The sequence below is a fragment of the Cheilinus undulatus genome, linkage group 6, assembly GCF_018320785.1.
Source record: "Cheilinus undulatus linkage group 6, ASM1832078v1, whole genome shotgun sequence".
In the NCBI taxonomy this organism is placed as follows: domain Eukaryota; kingdom Metazoa; phylum Chordata; class Actinopteri; order Labriformes; family Labridae; genus Cheilinus; species Cheilinus undulatus.
The window spans coordinates 54000881-54020820 of record NC_054870.1 but is presented as its reverse complement, the minus strand read 5'-3'; the positions used below and the strand labels follow the sequence as shown (position 1 = coordinate 54020820).

The 19940-nt window shown below is 41.6% G+C and overlaps 1 protein-coding gene across 3 annotated transcripts in view; it reads left to right on the top strand.

Moving 5' to 3' along the window:
• The first annotated feature begins 3996 nt into the window (after positions 1-3996).
• Positions 3997-19940, top strand: part of disc1 (DISC1 scaffold protein) — a 90884-nt gene continuing 74940 nt past the window's right edge. For all 3 annotated transcript variants that reach the window (XR_005991993.1, XM_041789089.1, XM_041789090.1), the window contains exons 1-3: positions 3997-4552; positions 14595-15403; positions 17087-17156. Coding sequence is in view for 2 of the 3 variants with exons in the window: in XM_041789089.1 (XP_041645023.1) it covers positions 4483-4552; positions 14595-15403; positions 17087-17156 (949 nt within the window). In the remaining variant the exon portion in view is untranslated. The remainder of the gene's footprint in view (positions 4553-14594; positions 15404-17086; positions 17157-19940) is intronic.

Genomic DNA, 19940 nt, shown 5'->3' with positions numbered 1-19940 from the left:
TTATAAAGGTGTTATAAAGACGTTATAAAACATTATAAAGGTGTTATAAAGGTGTTATAAAGGTGTTATAAAGGTGTTATAAAGACATTATGAAGGTGTTATAAAGACTTTATAAAGGTGTTATAAAGGTGTTATAAAGGTGTTATAAAGACGTTATAAAGGTGTTATAAAGACATTATAAAGGTGTTATAAAGACGTTATAAAGACATTATAAAGGTGTTATAAAGACGTTATAAAGACATTATAAAGGTGTTATAAAGGTGTTATAAAGACGTTATAAAGGTGTTATAAAGGTGTTATAAAGATGTTATAAAGGTGTTATAAAGGTGTTATAAAGATGTTATAAAGGTGTTATAAAGACGTTATAAAGACATTATAAAGGTGTTATAAAGGTGTTATAAAGGTGTTATAAAGATGTTATAAAGGTGTTATAAAGACGTTATAAAGACATTATAAAGATGTTATAAAGGTGTTATAAAGGTGTTATAAAGACGTTATAAAGGTGTTATAAAGGTGTTATAAAGATGTTATAAAGACGTTATAAAGGTGTTATAAAGACATTATAAAGGTGTTATAAAGACGTTATAAAGACATTATAAAGGTGTTATAAAGACGTTATAAAGACATTATAAAGGTGTTATAAAGACGTTATAAAGACATTATAAAGATGTTATAAAGGTGTTATAAAGGTGTTATAAAGACGTTATAAAGGTGTTATAAAGGTGTTATAAAGATGTTATAAAGACATTATAAAGGTGTTATAAAGACGTTATAAAGACATTATAAAGGTGTTATAAAGACGTTATAAAGACATTATAAAGGTGTTATAAAGACGTTATAAAGACATTATAAAGGTGTTATAAAGGTGTTATAAAGACGTTATAAAGACATTATAAAGGTGTTATAAAGGTGTTATAAAGGTGTTATAAAGGTGTTATAAAGATGTTATAAAGGTGTTATAAAGACGTTATAAAGACATTATAAAGATGTTATAAAGGTGTTATAAAGGTGTTATAAAGACGTTATAAAGGTGTTATAAAGGTGTTATAAAGATGTTATAAAGGTGTTATAAAGGTGTTATAAAGACATTATAAAGGTGTTATAAAGACGTTATAAAGACATTATAAAGGTGTTATAAAGACGTTATAAAGACATTATAAAGGTGTTATAAAGACGTTATAAAGACATTATAAAGGTGTTATAAAGGTGTTATAAAGGTGTTATAAAGACATTATAAAGGTGTTATAAAGGTGTTATAAAGACATTATAAAGGTGTTATAAAGGTGTTATAAAGGTGTTATAAAGACATTATAAAGGTGTTATAAAGGTGTTATAAAGACATTATAAAGGTGTTATAAAGACGTTATAAAGACATTATAAAGGTGTTATAAAGGTGTTATAAAGGTGTTATAAAGACATTATAAAGGTGTTATAAAGACGTTATAAAGACATTATAAAGGTGTTATAAAGGTGTTATAAAGACATTATGAAGGTGTTATAAAGATGTGATAGAGATCAGCAGGTGGAACCATTTTAATGCATTTATCTGGATGAAGCCTGCCACCTAGTGGTGAAGAGCATCAACAAGGAAACAACAGAAGAGTAAACAAAAGTCTCTCACTGTTCCTTCTGTGATTATTTTAAACTGTCGTTGCCATGGTAACAAGGGTCACTCTTGCATATTTAAGGTTTGTACTGCATGAAGCATTGTGGGACTTTTTTAAAGCTAGGACTTCACTGTTTGGACCAACGATCCTGACATCAAATTCCGTTTGTTTCACTCCTGACTCCTTTTTTACATTTGAAACAAATGTAAGAATCCTTCTAATTAATTTAGAAATACAGTTCATATTAAGATTTACACCTATAATGACTGTGGGCCCTGAAAACTTACCTTCCTCTGATAAATAATAAAAAAAAGTTTTTGTTCAGGTTGGAATCTAAGACACGATAACTTTAATCGTACCTTCACTTTTGTCAGATAAAGCCTTTAAAATGCAAAAGGAATAATAAAAGACAAAAAAACTAAGAACAAAAACAAATTAAAAGAATGTAAAAACACAAAAAAGCTTTATTGGCATGAATGTAAAAACACAAAAGTACAATGTTTACAAAGGGATTAACAATAATAAGAAATAAATGAATAAATGGATAAAATTTAAAAAATGTAGCATCAAAATATTTAAAGAAAATGAACAAAGACAAACATGAAAACGAAACTAAATAAACTAAAAAAATAAAATCTAATCAGAATAAAATACTGATTAACATATAAAAACCAATCAGACATACAATGAATAAACAAATGAATAGATATATGGGAAATAAACTATGTATTAATTATTTAAACAAAATTTAAATACATAAATAAATAAAACATGAGTAATAGAGTAAATAAATATATAAACATAAATAAATACATTATGAAATGAAAATATAAATAAGAAAGAAAACAAACAAACAATAAACGAGCAGATTAATTAAGTTATAAATACATAATAATGTACATAATCTAATACATCAAAACATATATAAATAAATAAGTAAAGAAATTCAAATAATTAATTAATTTATCAATTTAATAATTTTATTTATTATTTTTTTATTTAGCCTTTATTTAACCAGATAAATCCTGTTGAGATCAGGATCTCATTCACAATGGCGACCTGGCCAAGAGGTCAGCAGCACTCGTCAGATATCAACACAGAATTAAAAAGGTTTAGGCAATAAAATTACAACCAGTAAAAATATCAAAAAACAACAACTTGACAATGGAAGAGCAATCATTTTTGAGGACAGTTACAATGAAGAACACAAGCATTGTTCAGAGGAACGAAAAGCTGTGAATGAAACCAGTTCAGCCATTTCCAGTTCAGTCTGTGGTCCAGGCGGTGGGCCAGCATAACAAAAAGCTCTTCTTCCAAAATCAGTTCTGACTCTGGGCACATTTCAGTGACAGCCTGAACGAGAGCGTAAGGCAGAGGTACTCCTCCATCTCTGCAGTAGTGAACACAGACATTACCTCACTATAATTACCTCAGTACTTAGTGACTAAATCAATGAATAAATGAAGTTTGCCAAAATAAGATAAGATAAATAACCAACTAAATTATTGAATAAATAGAACTAAAAAACCATCAACCATAAATACATCACTTAAACACTCTAAAAATAACTTGTATCTTTTTTTCTTAATAAATAAAACAGAAATATTAATTTGAAAGTGATGTCTTTCCTGATTTTGGTGTTTTATAGGTGTAAAAGTGATTGAATGTTCCTTTTCTAACACTAATAGTGATTCTGATCCTGTTTAAAGCAGAATAAGATTTTCTCTCTAACTCCATGGTTACTTTATTCAGCCTAGTTTTATTTTGTAGGGTTAAGTTCCTGTTCTGATGGTTCTTTTATTTTGTAGGGTTAAGTTCCTGTTCTGATTGGTTCTTTTATTTTGTAGGGTTAAGTTCCTGTTCTGATTGGTTCTTTTATTTTGTAGGGTTAAGTTCCTGTTCTGATTGGTTCTTTTATTTTGTAGGGTTAAGTTCTTGTTCTGATTGGTTCTTTTATTTTGTAGGGTGGTTCTTTTATTTTGTAGGGTCATGTTAATCAGACATAACGGTCTGACCTCTCTCTCTGTGGAGTCAGATTCCTGAACACGTAGGAAGCAGCTCCTCTCTCCCTCCCTCTCCCTCTCTCTCTCTCTCTCCCTCCCTCTCTCTCTCTCTCTCTCCCTCCCTCTCCCTCCCTCTCTCTCTCTCTCTCTCCCTCCCTCTCTCTCCCTCCCTCTCTCTCTCTCTCTCTCCCTCCCTCTCCCTCCCTCTCTCTCTCTCTCTCTCTCTCCCCTCCTCTCTCTCTCTCTCTCTCCCTCTCTCTCTCTCTCTCTCTCTCTCTCTCCCTCCCTCTCTCTCCCTCCCTCTCTCTCTCTCTCTCTCCCTCCCTCTCCCTCCCTCCCTCTCTCTCTCTCTCCCTCCCTCCCTCTCTCTCTCTCTCTCCCTCCCTCTCCCTCCCTCTCTCTCTCTCTCCTCGCGCACTGACACGACGCAGGACGCAGCGTAACGGTTCCTGATCACTCATCGATGACTCCAGATTGATCGTAACTCTCGGCCTGTCTGTGGAGGAAGTCTCGGGCTGTTTTGAAGGTTTCCTCCTGAAGAGTCCTCCGTGAAGTCCAGCCCTCCTCTCCCTCAGACGGACTGGAGTCTCAGCTGGTCTCGCTTGTTTTCCTCCGAGCAGAAATGTTTAAACCTGGACCCCAAACTTTGAGGCTAAACCGTCAGACCCGGACCCAGGAGCTCTCATAGGACCCCTGTTTCTGCTGTAAGTCTAAAAGAAGCCTCTAAACCAGACTGTGGAGGTTTTTCCAGAGCGGAAATGAGATCAGCTCCAGTCTGGACCTGAAACATGCTCGATGAGACTCCGAGAAGAAGAACCACCTCCGGGATCTGAGAGTTCTGGATCTTAGAGTTTGATTTCATCGGAGTGAAGATGTTTGCAGGACTGCTGGGGTTTGAGTGTCCCAGCAGCTCTCTGCTGCACCGCTGTGAGCTCATGGAGGGTAAGAGAGTCTCTGCTTTAACTAACAGCTGATGGTAGCCTTAAACCAACAGGTCTCACTGGTCCTGGTGCTGGTCCTGGTCCTGTAAGGAACTCAGAGCTGGTTTAAATGATAGTGATGAGAGTTAAAGAAGAATTTAGGGGCTTTAAGGTCTGACTTCTCTGAGTCAACAGTCCAGGTGATCCTGAACACACCTGCAGGTTCACACACTGCTCTGCTGCTGAATGTGAGGAATCATCAGCTCAGCCTGGAGGAACATTCACTGATGCTTCTCCGTTTCCTAAGATTTAAACAGCTCAGAAAAACAGTCCAGACATGGACTGATTATAATTTATGTTGGAGGCAGCTGAATCTGTGCAGCCCACGAGACAAATTCACCACAGGGACAATAACATGCTTTGTTTAGTGGCTCCCTCTGCTCCTCACTTAAATCAAAGTGAGAGCTGTTTTGGTGGGAGGGGCAGAGAACAGCCTGTGCAGTAACGTGAGGGTCTGCTCTCCTGTTTACGTCGTGGCTCATGGTTAAACGGGTAAAAGGCGGCGTGCAGCACAGAGATCATTTAATCGGGTTTTCACCGGATTAGTCACCAGATCAGGTTTAACCAAAGACAGCACAGATGTTTTGGTGCACAGACAGGAACTAACCGGAACTATTACTCTGCTGGGATACAGGCCGACTCTGGCCCAGCGGGTGGAGCTGGCTGTTTCTTACCCAGAAGGTTGAGGGTTTGATCCCCAGCTCCTCAGTCACATGTTGAGCCAGACACCTAACCTCGATCTGCTCCCGCTGCTGCATCCCTGGAATGTGAACACGGACAGATGGGACCAGGCTGGCCACGCAGTGCTTCTGATATTTAGGACAGATTTCCAGCAGGTTCCATCACCAGCTGAACACGACTTTAACTGATCACAGACATAAACACAACTAAATCTGCACCTCAGCCAGTTACTCTCATAACATGAGCCTAGGAAGGATCCAGACTAGGAAGGATCCAGCCTAGGAAGGATCCAGACTAGGAAGGATCCAGCCTAGGAAGGATCCAGACTAGGAAGTATCCAGACTAGAGGGATCCAGCCTAGGAAGGATCCAGCCTAGGAAGGATCCAGCCTAGGAAGGATCCAGCCTAGGAAGGATCCAGACTAGGAAGGATCCAGCCTAGGAAGGATCCAGACTAGGAAGGATCCAGACTAGGAAGTATCCAGACTAGAGGGATCCAGCCTAGGAAGGATCCAGCCTAGGAAGGATCCAGTCTAGGAAGGATTGAGCCTAGAGGGATCCAGCCTAGGAAGGATCCAGCCTAGGAAGGATCCAGCCTAGAGGGATCCAGCCTAGGAAGGATCCAGCCTAGGAAGGATCCAGTCTAGGAAGGATTCAGCCTAGAGGGATCCAGCCTAGGAAGGATCCAGCCTAGAGGGATCCAGCCTAGGAAGGATCCAGCCTAGGAAGGATCCAGCCTAGGAAGGATCCAGACTAGGAAGGATCCAGACTAGGAAGGATCCAGACTAGGAAGGATCCAGACTAGGAAGGATCCAGCCTAGGAAGGATCCAGCCTAGGAAGGATCCAGACTAGGAAGGATCCAGACTAGGAAGGATCCAGCCTAGGAAGGATCCAGACTAGGAAGGATCCAGCCTAGGAAGGATCCAGCCTAGAGGGATCCAGCCTAGAGGGATCCAGCCTAGGAAGGATCCAGCCTAGAGGGATCCAGCCTAGGAAGGATCCAGCCTAGAGGGATCCAGCCTAGAGGGATCCAGCCTAGGAAGGATCCAGCCTAGGAAGGATCCAGTCTAGGAAGGATTGAGCCTAGAGGGATCCAGCCTAGGAAGGATGCAGCCTAGAGTGATCCAGCCTAGGAAGGATCCAGCCTAGGATGGATCCAGCCTTGGAAGGATCTATGTTAGGAAGAATCAGCTTCTGCAGCCTCAGACTAGTGCACCCGGTCTGTGGAGGACTCACCGTTTGAGTCAGGACCCGCCTCGCCTTCATCGTCGTCACTCAGATCCATCCGTGTCACTGAGTGACTCAGCAGCTGAGGATATCAGCTGATTTTACAGAACTACCAAACATTTAGTCCACGCATAGATGAATTAGGGGAGAACAGGGCTACAGGAGAACTAGACTGAGTCCTGATCAGACTCTTGGCTTCTTCTTTAGTTGTTTTTTTCATAGTTAAAGCGCCGTTGTTCTCGTACTAACTCTTCTTTAGTCCATAATCGATGTGTGATTCTAAGGTCAGACTGTGATTAACGTAGAAAGGGAGGAAAAATGGCACACAGAATCTTGGGAAATGTTGGATTATGGAGGATTCCCCAGATGAATCCTTGGATGGATGTTGTAAGAAGGCGGAGTTTAGTGGAGCGTCGACGCCTCACTGTGATGCCATCAATCTTCCAATGCACGCTTCGACAGCTGTGGCCCCTAAAATGGGACTTATGGTGGTCATGTGGGCAGACAGGAAGTGAGGAGCTGTTTTCTTATAAAAGTCCCACTGAGATATAAAGCTGATTGTCATAAAGTTTCCTGTCAGCTGTTCTGGTTTCTCCTCATGAACTCACTTCTGCTTCGCTGTTTGTCACCATTTTAACACTCACGGCTGACTTTCACTTCTGGTTTTCTGCCGGTCACAAGCGGCTCGTCTGCTCCTGCTGACAGCAGATCTGCTGCTCTCACTCGCTCTGTGAGCTCTCTCTCAAACGTTTGTGTTTTTATGAGATCCTCTGCATTCCTCCCGTCTTTGGCTGAAGCACTCTGAGCAGCCAATCAGCTGCAGTGTTTAAACCAGAGGCCTCTCTAATCTGCAAAGGTAAATAATGCCGGCTTGTCTGGAGGAGACGTGTGGTTAAACTTTGATATGGTTGCAGCAAAAATCTAACAATGTTTGTGCCACAGCAACAAGTATCATCTTAGACATCCTGCACGCTCAGAATAGAGGCATACAGATCTAAAAAGTGCTGAACACATTATCCTGCAGCGCAGTCTCATATTTAGAATTCATGTTTTGACTAACCGGCAGCTCAAAATGCACAGATTTTCTTTCAAACTTAACAAAAAGCTGCAAATCCTCCTGATTAGGAAGAATTCCATCATCTGCATGAATTATTTTTATCAACTTATGGAGAAAGAAATGACCTGAACGACTTCCTTGTGGTGTTTGTGCAATGAAATGTAGTCAGCAACCTAAATCATGAAGAGAGTTGTTGCTTTCTTTTGGACGAACTAAAAAAATCAAACTATCACAAAGTTGGGGCGCCATGGAAAATATCAATACAATCATAACTGTGATTAACAAATAATTTTCAACATATTCAACAGAGCACAGCAGAAAGACAAGATATCTACAATTATTATATCTAATACAATTTTTCCCCTGATAATGCAACTGTGATTTAATATGCAATCATTAATAGATTACTCAACTTGTGCATTTTCCAACATATTGAAGCAATAAATCATTATTATAACCTACATTCAGTTAGGAACACTCATCAGACGTTTTGTCATTCCATTGCATGATTGATAAAGCCAACAGTTTTACTTGGTGAAGAGGGATCTGCTCTAAAGAAGCTCCCTGGTTAGACAACCAGCTGCTAAATTTCAGAGAATGCATGGCTAGAAACCCCCATAAGAATGGACATAAATGACAATGTGTACTGAAAAAAATGAAATTATTTCAGAAGCAATGAATCCATAGTAGCATGAATCTGAATATGAGGATGCAACAAGCTTTAGTCTATAGAGGAGGAGGCTGGGGTGGAGGAGGTGGAGCTTTAGTCTATAGAGGAGGAGGCTGGGGTGGAGGAGGTGGAGCTTTAGTCTATAGAGGAGGAGGCTGGGGTGGAGGAGGTGGAGCTTTAGTCTATAGAGGAGGAGGCTGGGGTGGAGGAGGTGGAGCTTTAGTCTATAAAGGAGGAGGCTGGGGTGGAGGAGGTGGAGCTTTAGTCTATAGAGGAGGAGGCTGGGGTGGAGGAGGTGGAGCTTTAGTCTATAAAGGAGGAGGCTGGGGTGGAGGAGGTGGAGCTTTAGTCTATAGAGGAGGAGGCTGGGGTGGAGGAGGTGGAGCTTTAGTCTATAAAGGAGGAGGCTGGGGTGGAGGAGGTGGAGCTTTAGTCTATAAAGGAGGAGGCTGGGGTGGAGGAGGTGGAGCTTTAGTCTATAAAGGAGGAGGCTGGGGTGGAGGAGGTGGAGCTTTAGTCTATAGAGGAGGAGGCTGGGGTGGAGGAGGTGGAGCTTTAGTCTATAAAGGAGGAGGCTGGGGTGGAGGAGGTGGAGCTTTAGTCTATAGAGGAGGAGGCTGGGGTGGAGGAGGTTAGGCTTCAATGTTAAAACTGCTATTTTGACATATTTCAAGTTTAGAAAATATTGCACCTTCTTGGGTATTGCAGCATAGGGTTGGGGTCAGGGCATTAATTGCAGCATTAATTGCCCAGTCCTAATATCTGCTGGTCAAACTCATAAATTTTGTATTCACTCAGGTTCTGAATGCCCAGAACATGTTCCAAATGTTAGTCGTGTTATATCACAGCTCTGGCTGAAGCCTCGTGCATTCTTCTGCTGTTTCCTCCTGAATTCTTTTAAAACTATTTCAGGGCAAAACTCTGCAGGAAGCAGCAAATGAGCGACCTCCGAGGGCTTCAGCTCTGACGTAGATGCCCCCAGCACTCACTCTTAAACCCATTCACAATGAGCCCTGAGGCATTTCCTTCCTTTCCCTGAAGAGCCGTCTTTGTGTAATCGAAGCAGAGCGAGGATACGGTAACTCTCTCCATCAGCGAGTCCTTTAGAGACGCTCCGTGTTAACTCTGACCACAGCAGATGGTGAACGGTGTTCTGCTGTTGGTATACCTTCAGAGAGTGTTGGGTTTCTGAGATCGGTTATGGAACAGTGGCCTTGTCTGCTAAGAAACGTTAATGGAGCCGTGTGTAACCCGAGCTTTAGTGAGGTGGTCCCAGCGGACGGACGGCTCAGACAAAGGAGACCCCTCTGTGCTACTCTCACTGACATCCGTCCCATAAGACCCAGACTCTCCCTTAAGTGGTGTCTCTTCCACTGATGGTATAAATAATGGACAAGGCCACCGTGATGTCACCTTTAACTTTATCGACACCCTGATTATATTCAGAATTGTGGTCGTTACCACGGTGGTTCTGGACCCTAAAGTGAGCTATTTGGACGAAAAGGAGGAACAAGAGAGGAACGAGTGGCTAGAAAATGCTTCGTTTTGCAGATGACGCCATGCAGCAGCAGAGAATCCTGCTGGGGGGCAGGAAGTGATTTCTGCATGGAGAAGCACTGCAGGAAAGGCCGTGGAGCGGTTTATGACCATGACAGGTGCTCAGAGTGTGAAAAATAAAAGTGAAATATTCATTCAGAAAAAAGTTTGAAAAGAGAGCAGAAATGAAAAAAGCCTCGGTCTGAAGCTTGGACAGATGGTTTCACACAACGCTCATGTACAGTCAGCTTCCACAAAGAGGTCCAGTGTGATCCAGTCCAGTCTGGCCCAGATCACAATATTTGAGAAAAATATTGCAATTAGATTATTTTCCAGAATCGTTCAGCCCGTCTTACCCGTGTTTCCTCAGCTGACGTTCGTCCAGTCTCTCTCGTTGTGACGGGAAACCTGTCTCTCTTTAGAGATCCTGTTCATGTGGCTCAGCTCAGTAGAGCTGGTTTCTTCTCATCTGGGTCCAGTTTGTCTTTTTAAATGTGGGTTAACCTCCTAAGACCCTGCATCCACATATGAGGACATGACATTTTGGCTTTCCTACATTAGATCAATCATTTTTGGAATTAGAATTGATGTAATAATTGTTCAAAGTTCCAGTTTAAAGTATTTGCTTGAATTGCTGGGAAAATTTACTGTTTGGATATTTTAGGGAATTTTTTTGGAAGTTATTAAAGTATTTTTATTGAAATTAAGAGAATACGCTTGCATATTTTGGAGGGTTTCGTGGTCTTGGTCTTGGACTTGTCTCAGCCTGGTCTTGACTCAGTCTCAACCCCCAAAAGTCTCAGTCTTGTCTCTGTTTTGGTCTTGGTCTTGTCTCGGTCTAACTCTTGAAACGGTCTCAACCCCCAAAAGTCTCGGCCTTGTCTTGTCTTGGTCTCGGTCTTGACTCAGTCTCGACCTCCAAAAGTCTCGGTCTTGGTCTTGGTCTCGGTCTTGGTCGTGTATAGTGTGGTCTTGAGTACAGCACTAATTGGTCACATCTAAAAGCAGTGTATTCTGAATGATGTTGAGGCTGATCAGGGACAGCAGGACGGATGGAGGCATTTTTAAAATCCTGTAACAGAAACTCTGGGGTTCAGGTCTTTAGCAGACTCTAAAGGGACTCAGCTTGCTGACCAGTGGTTCTCAGAGTTAGTGGCAGAGGATGCTGTGAAGGAGGCTAAGGTGGACAGAGGTAAGCAGCAGCAGACAGAGACAGTCTTCAGCATCCATCAGACTCATCCTCAGTCTTCCTCCACAGCTGTGCAGAGGAGTTGGAGGGTTCTTCAGCTGTGGGACAATCAGTCTGTCTAAACTCGTGGCTTTGTTTTAGCTGCTGCTGCCTGCTTTCAGATGACCATCCGGTCCTGTTCTGTCTCTCAGCTGCAGGTTGAAGACTATAGGATTGTTTCTCCAAGACTCTGCAGTGTTAGGTTCCATTGAACATGAAAATAATGGACGTTGAATCATCTAGAGTGTGTGGTAATGAGAATGACAGCCTTCCTCTGTGGGGATGGACTCACTAGCAGAGGACACCAGGAAGTCTGCAGCTCTCCAACCCTCTGCCTACCCTTCATTCCTCAGCCCGGGATGTTCCCGCTGCATCTCAACCCCCCCTTAGTGTTTTTCTTTGTGCATGTGCGCCTTCCTCTGCAGTCACATGGCATGTTTTGGCAGTGACATCACTGGAGGTCGTGGCGGGTTGAGCAGAGAGCTGTGGTTCCTCTGTAGCGGTCATGGTTGTTTCCTGCATTCCTGTCCTGATATATGGACATGAAATTTCTTTAAAAGTTCTCCCACTGTGGAATAAACAGATTCAAGCTTCTGATGATAAAACTCTACGTCTCAGTTAGGTACAGATGTGTCTGAGTTCTGCTGAGGCTGTTAGCGTCCTTTATAAAGAGGAACAAAGTCTTAGAGGGTTTTACTACGACTCCAGCGTGAATGCTTCCACTGTTTCTACTACAACAGTCAGTGTTAGTGTGAGAGTGTGTGTGTGTGTGTGTGTGTGGGAAGAGAAAATTGAGAGCCAGCAGTGAGAGAGAGAGAGAGAGAACCCTGCAGCTGGACACAAAGACCCTGTTGATCCACACATCCAGCCTCTCTGTGAATCCTCCATGTTTCTTCATGTGAAGCTGCAGCAGGTGCTCAGCTCCAAACTCAGACCCCAATAATGTTAACGTGGATGTTTCATCACTTAGTCCTGCTGATGTCAGCCATGTTTGTCCATCCTGTAATAAAGCCTCATGAACCAACCCGGCAGGAGAGCGTCACCATTAATGGACTTTCAATTAAAATAAAAATGCTTTGCATTCTAAAGAGGTAAATGGAGCGTACCCTTCCTCCTTTACACTTCTGCCCCTCCACCAAAACAGCTCTCCCTGTAGTTTAAGTGAGGAGCAGAGGGAGCCACAGACTTGCTCTTTTGTGCCCCCTGCTGGTTCTAGCCTAGGCCGGATTGTCTCCGTTTGGAATGTGAGATCTGAAGAATGCTTTTGCTGGTTTTTACCAAACTTTGAGCAAATGTTCAACCTGATCCAAGGATGAACTGATTCGATTTTGGAGGCAGCAGATCTAGGGTAAAGGTCATGGGGCTTAGGCCTGTACTCACAAAACCAATATTACCAATATTACAATGTATCTGTGGTGGTTGGTGGTGGACCCAGAATGCTCTTTTGCCATTTAATGCCACTTTGCACTCATTTTTGACATGTCTGCCATTCTTCTGACCATTTTTGCCACTTTTCACCTCTTAGATTGTGGCTCTTGTGAAGATATTTTTCAACAGTTTGGCTGTTTGGTGGAGCAGGGTTGAGCAACAGTCCTACAGGCTCTGCTCTTCTCTGCGGTAAATATAAAAGTCAGCTTTAACAGATTTGGCTCTTTAGACTGGTGTGTAGGGCAGAAGGCCTCTCAGAGCTCACGGGTGTCCCGTGTTTGTGGAGACGATTTCTCAGGAACGCTTTGAGAGATTTTCTTCAAACTCTGCAGATATGTTCACCATGAATTGAGGATGAACTGATTAGATTCGAGAGGTCAAAGGTCAGCACTATCTGATAATATTTCTACCACAAACACTTCTGCCCTTTTCCCTGACCTCTGACTGTCAAGCAGGAGGAATGGAACAGCTACACCGTCAGCTGAACCCTCCACATGACCCTGACGACACAATCCAGCGATGGGTAGATTTTAAACATCATTGTTGAGATGAGGCTAGTAAATGATGCTTCTGCAAAGAGAAGTTAAACCGGTTATTCTCAGACTCAGATATTTCTGTTCGTACACAGTGATCTCCTTCACAGTCGATCCTTTAGCCAATAGAGAGCCGTGTATTTCCTTTAACAGCCCACGGACAGATCTGCATTCATCAGTCTGACGTAAACCTGACCATGGATAATTACTCTGCTATCTGCGCTGGTCTGTCTAGATGAAAATAAGACTGCATCATCTGTGTAAAGTGTGATTTTCTGCTCCGTATCTGTTTGAAATCCCAGGAATCAGCTAAAATCTTAGCTCAGCTTCAGCAGCAGAGGAAAGGGCAAAAAGATCAACTTTTCTGTTTCTGCAGGGCAAGTTCTCACACGGAGCGTTGTTTGAAAGCAAAGCCATGAAACCAAACGCTGAGAAACCAAGAGTTTTCAAATTTAGAAAAGTTCACTTTAAAGAGACTGATGTAACTTCACTTCCACCCCAGAATTATCAGGATTCCAGATGTAGGAAAATCAAACCAATCCAGAGACAAAAATACAAAAAAGAAAAAAGACCACAAAACAAGAAACCGTACTGAATTAGATGACACATATATCCTATTTGATCCCACCCTTCTCTATGAGTTAGAAGGTCATTAATAACTCTTTTTACTGATAAAACCTGTGTATCAGTTGTAAATGTGTTTTGGTGTGTTGTAGCTGTCACTAAAGCTGTCAATGATCAGAAATTTGTAATCATAGTTATTCTCAGGTTTTCTGGGGTTAATCCCGATCACTCTCCTTTTTGAAAATTTCACTGTCACGGATATTAATCTAACTTTCCTCATTCCAAATTCATCCCTAACGGCTATCCCACACTTCCTGACCAACACTGGACTTTCATCAGAATCATGTGACTTCTAACAGCCAATGACAGCCTTAGTAAGAATTTGCTAACAAGTTACTCTCATTAGCTTTACAGGGTGATAGAGTAAACCACCAAAGTTTTATCTGAAGCTTGTTTTCATAAATGTTCCTGACTGATTGAATGTTTGATGCTTGTTTCTTTTTTTTAAATGTATTATCTGTATTTATCCTGATGAAGCAGCCTTTACTGGAGCTAATTCTGCTCCCTACATCTCTCTTTTTTGCCTCGTCTCTTGTCTTTTTCCTCTTCGTTTGTCCTGTTTTCTGTCTAACATGTGTTTGATTTATTCAGGTTTATATCTGCACATCCTGGCCCACATTCAGAGAACCACGGCAGTGTGTTTAAAGATAAACAAGCTCATATTTAACTTCAGGAAGTGTCGTCGTGTTCGCTCCTCGGCTGAGAGGCCGGCCTTAGCTCAGAATGACTGTTTGGTTTTGGTATTTCCCAACAGCTGGAGTAAATCTGTGGGAAATGTCACCCAGCTGCCAAAGCTGTTTCTCGTTCAGTCAGCTTAAAGGCGTGAGGGTGGGGGTCCGTGGTTAAATCACACTCAGAGTTTCTGTTGTTGTGCGTTCTGGTGTAATCGGCCCACTCAGTGTCACATTTTAGCTGCTCTGCTCTGATTAACTCCGTTAATCCTGCCGTCTCTTTGAGCTCACCGGTTGTCTCCCTCATGAGCGTGTTGTTCAGATTAATGGCTAATCTCTGCATCGACAGGTGGCCGGGCGTCGGGGACAGCTGGCAGCTCCGGGCGCAAGAGGTTCCACCGACGACTGGGGTACATGAGAGGAGAGCCGTCCAGACCGCAGAGCTCGTCTCACGGGGAGGAGGAAGAGGAAGAAGAAGGGAACGCCGCTGGCATCAGAAAACCTGGACGTCATGCTGACATCACTGCTGTCAAAGCGTCGTCAGCCAATCAGGAAAAGCCTGGTCAACTCTCATGTAGCACCTGGAGGAGTAAGGCTCCTCTCTGCTCTGTAACCAGTCCTCATTCCCCCAAAGCATGCTGGGAAATCAACGGTACGTCCAGCCAGAATGAACTCAGGTTAAACCCGAGTCCTGCAGCGTCCACGCAGGAATCCTTTAACTCCAGTTTTAGTTTCATACAAGAGTCTTTAAACTCCTCCTCCACGCCATCACAGGGACAGAAACCACTAAACCATTCCACTAAAGATCCTCCCACTACACCAGCATCCTTAGACGCCCTGCATGGCGTCTCAAGGCAGTCCACTCCCGTCCAATTAGAGCCGTCGGAGAGAGACGAGCTGACATCGGGCGGGAAGTTATGGCGGGAATCTCTCTGGGCAAACAGGGAGGCGCCCGACCTGCCGGACTGTGACTCTCACTCTGTGGACATAGAGATCACCTCCTCGCTGTCTGTGGACTCAGACACCGCCTCCGCCTCCTCCGTCACCTCCGGGTATGAGAGCGCCACGCCTGCCTGTGACCACGGCGTGGACAACCTGGTGAAGAAGTACGAGGGCGTGCTGCAGGAGTGTCTGCAGAACAACAGGACGCACACCAAGGTGAGTCTGATTGGCTCCTGACAGGAGGTCAGGAGGCTGACCTGAAGGAGCGGTTAGGGCGTAGTCAGCGAGCAGTGAGATTTCTAGTTTACTACTATTTCACTATTTTACTACCATATTTACTATTATTATACAACGACTATTTACTACTATTTACTACTATTTTACTATTTTACTACCATATTTACTATTATTATACAACGACTATTTACTACTATTTACTACTATTTTACTATTTTACTACCATATTTACTATTATTATACAACGACTGTTTACTACTATTTACTACTATTTTACTATTTTACTACCATATTTACTATTATTATACGACTATTTACTACTATTTACTACTATTTTACTATTTTACTACCATATTTACTATTATTATACAACGACTATTTACTACTATTTACTACTGTTTTACTATTTTACTACCATATTTACTATTATTATACAACGACTATCTACTACTATTTACTACTGTTTTACTGTTTTACTATTTTACTACCATATTTACTATTATTATACAACGACTATTTACTACTATTTACTACTATTTTACTATTTTACTACCATATTTACTATTATTATACAACGACTATTTACTACTATTTACTACTATTTTACTATTTTACTACCATATTTACTATTATTATACAACGACTATTTACTACTATTTACTACTGTTTTACTATTTTACTACCATATTTACTATTATTATACAACAACTATTTACTACTATTTTACTACTATTTACTACAAATATTTGCTACTATTTTACTACCATATTTCTGCTGTTTTACTACGACTACTTTCTACTCTTTTACTACTATGTGACTACTACTATTTTCCTACTATATTACTGCTATTTTACTATGACTATTTACTACTGTTTACTACTGTTTGAATGCTATATTACTGCTATTTGACTACAACTATTTACTACTATTTTACTACGACTACTACTATTTTTATATTTTACTATTTTACTACTATATAACTGCTATTTTACTATGACTACTACTATTTTACTACTATTTTTCTTTGACTATTTACTACTATTTTACCATTTTACTCCACTGTTTACTACTAGTTAACTACTGTTTTACTATGATTATTTACTACTATTTTACTACGACTATTTACTATTTTACTGACTTTTTACAAATATTTACTACTATTTTACTAAGACTATTTACTACTATTTTACTACTATTAACTACTATTTTCCTACTTTTTTACTATGACTATTTACTACTATTTTACTTCAACTCTTACATAAAATTACAGCAAAACATGGAGTAGTTAAAAGTGCTGACATCTCTGATTTTGTTAAAAGTCTAACGATTGTTTGTAATAAAAAAAAAACATAAAAAAATGAAATATTTTTTATGATACATGCAAATTAGAAATTAGACAGCCAGCTCGTTTCCTGCTTTAGCACACCAAACCCTGGAAAAATGAGTCTCTGAGGTCTAAATTTCGTCTGAATTCAGGAAATAACATGAAGTCTGTAAAGATGTCAAAGAAACCCTTCATGATGACGACGAGCTTTTAAACCTGCTGAGTTAGTCTCACTTTGAACCAGCGGCCGTTGCACCCAGACTTTCTAACGCTTGTTTAAAGACCGCTGCCCTCTGTCCTGTGTGATAATCGCTTCTTTCTCCTCTCTGTGTCTCTAGATCGAGGCGATGATGTTGAAGCTGCAGAGGCTCCAGCAGAAAGCCATTCTGGATGATGACTATGATGCAGGTGAGCCGAGGCTTCACATGAAGCTGCTGCTGCAGCAGAAATGTCCTGGTAGATTCTGTCGTCGGGGTTCGACTCCAGAGAGAACCACATGAGGCTTTAATGCTTCTCTTTAGATAAATTAGTTTTAATGGAGTTGAATTTAAATTGAGGACATTGGAGAGAGGAGGCTAACATCAGAACGACTCTGAAAGGAAGCTAGAATGAAATTTATATGACGGTGTTTGTCAGCGTTTTAGTCGGGATTCAGACGTTAGCTTTTTAACCTGGTCTGTTTGAGTAATAGATGCAGCTGCAGTCACACGTCAGTTTCTCTCTGTGAAGCTTCATGTTCTGCTTTTCTGCTGTAGACTCATCGTTTTCAGATCCAGTGTCTGTTAGAACCAGAAAGAACACAGCTAGACTGAGGATTGGTCTGATATTTCTGCTAAAGGCTCAGAGGTTGAGCTCAGACTGAAGTAAACCAGAGATAGACGTGCTCTTTAGTTCACTTCTGTGTCTGCATGCTGGCTGCTACTGCTGAACCATTTATCCAGATATCGAGCTGTGCAATCACATGATCACATAAAAACCTGCAGCTATGTTAATGTTCAGTATTTCTTTAAAGGTTTACAAAAATGTCTGCAGAAAGGCCTCCAAGTTTACAATTGTGCCACTGTTGCACTTCATAGGGGAACCTTTATTACAAATAATAATACAGGTTTGGAGAACATAAAGTAATTTTAATAGCAGCTCTGTCAAAACAGTTTTTTGTATTTTTATGCTACTTATATTTGTGTTTTAAGTTGATAAACTCACTCTTCATAACCATCATTGTTATATTGTAATTGCAGTTATTATAACCCGATGGTGTAGCACTAATGGTCGGCTGTGCACGTCATCAAAAATTACTGAGGAATGCAGGATCTAACTGTCATGGTATCTGCATCAGCAGATATATATATTTTTTTCTAGATTTACTTTTGGGCCTTTTCATGCCTTGATTAGATAGCGGAGGACAGTGGATAGACTCAGAAACACGGATGAGAGTCAGGGAGAGACATGTGGCAAAGGGCCATGGGCCGGATTCAAACCTGGGCCGCCCACGTACACGGTGCACGCCTTTAAGCACTCGACCATCTGTGCACCCAGCAGATAAAAGTTTTATTTGTTAAATATCCAAATCAGCAGATGTGAGCATTTCTGCCCATATTTTACAGATGAAATATCTCTGCTCAGGAGACACTCGGTGTTCTTCACAGTAAGAATGATGGTGTGTATTCAGTCCTGTGCAGGTTTCAGGCAAGTAGGGCACTAAGGATCAATCCCAGGGCCCATGGGTCACAGCCTAGGGTTGGAGAGGGAGAGGGAGGGCGGCCAAAGTCATGGTCAAGCTTAACAGCGTCTCATTTGTCTGCCCTTTTTACCCTCATTAACATCCCAGGAGACCACTGGTGGTTGATGGGGCTTTCTGACATCTACAGCACAACCAAGGACTCATGGAAACCTTACTGTTCTCCCAAACACTACTGTAGGCAGCTGACTGACCACATCCACCCCTTACTCCGCCCTAAAGGTGTGGACTGTCTCTCCATGCTGCTAATAATGTGCAAAGACAACCAGAGCATGAACGTCCTCTGGAGGACCATCAATCCTCCCTTATACCCAGCGGTGCCCCCAGGTGGCGTACTTACTTCAGCCTCAGTTTTCAGCCCAACAGGCCTAAGAGTTCTGCACAGTACTCTGCTCTGGATCTGCTCTGACTAAAATGAGTTTGGGAACATCTGCATGTTTGAAAATCATCAAAAAAACTGTGTTTGGCATCTCTGCACTTATATCAATGCACAGTTTTAGACAGAAGAGGGAAATACCTGGGACCAGAAAGCAGTCAAAGGTGAGCTTCAGAGTAGAGGTACACATAGAAACTACCTCAGTGACTAAGATTCAGACGGTAAAGGAGGGACCCAGAGCGCCAGAATAGAGTCCAGCACTGATGTTTTAGTCTTAGTGAAAACTAGACTGAGTTTTGGTCAAAGCTTTTATCATCTAAGATCTATTTGATCTAGTCTGGGTCCAGTCCGCCTCACAGGACAAAGGTGATGCACAGAATAAACTCTGGCCTGCAGCTCCCGCCTCCCTCTCCTTCGATGACCCTGATTGGTCGGCTCATTCTCTGACAGGAAGAAGGGTTTTTCAGACCTGGACTCTGACCGATCCATCAGTGTTGAGATGATAGAAGTGGACTAAACCCCCAGCTTTAGGCGTCAGTATATTTCTCTGATCCCCTCTCTCTAAAAAATAGAACTAAATGAACTAAAATGAACTAAAATAAACTAAAATAAACTAAAACAAACTAAAACAAACTAAAACAAACTAAAACGAACTAAAACGAACTAAAACAAACTAAAATAAACTAAAATGAACTAAAATGAACGGGGCTTTTTCTCTGGCTCCAGGTCTCAGCGGCCTCTGTCGCTGCTCGGTTTCCTGTCTAAGAGTAGGAATGAAGGAGCGTCCTCTGGCCGCTTTAACCTGATTTCTCTCTAAATGAATTAGATGATGATGATGATGATGGTGGTGGTATGAGGGATGAAGCACGTGAGAGCAGATGGATGCTCTTTAGTCAGAGATAAAGACCTGTTCTAGACTCTGACACACATTCTACTTGAAACTCTGCATGCTTTCTGGACTTTTGGCTGCACATCCCCTGATAAGTATTCAAATATGTGGACTCATGTTTGAGGATCTAATTGACCCTGAATGATGAACAGCTTTGACTCTCTTTAGTCAGAGTGTTTTATCCCTGTG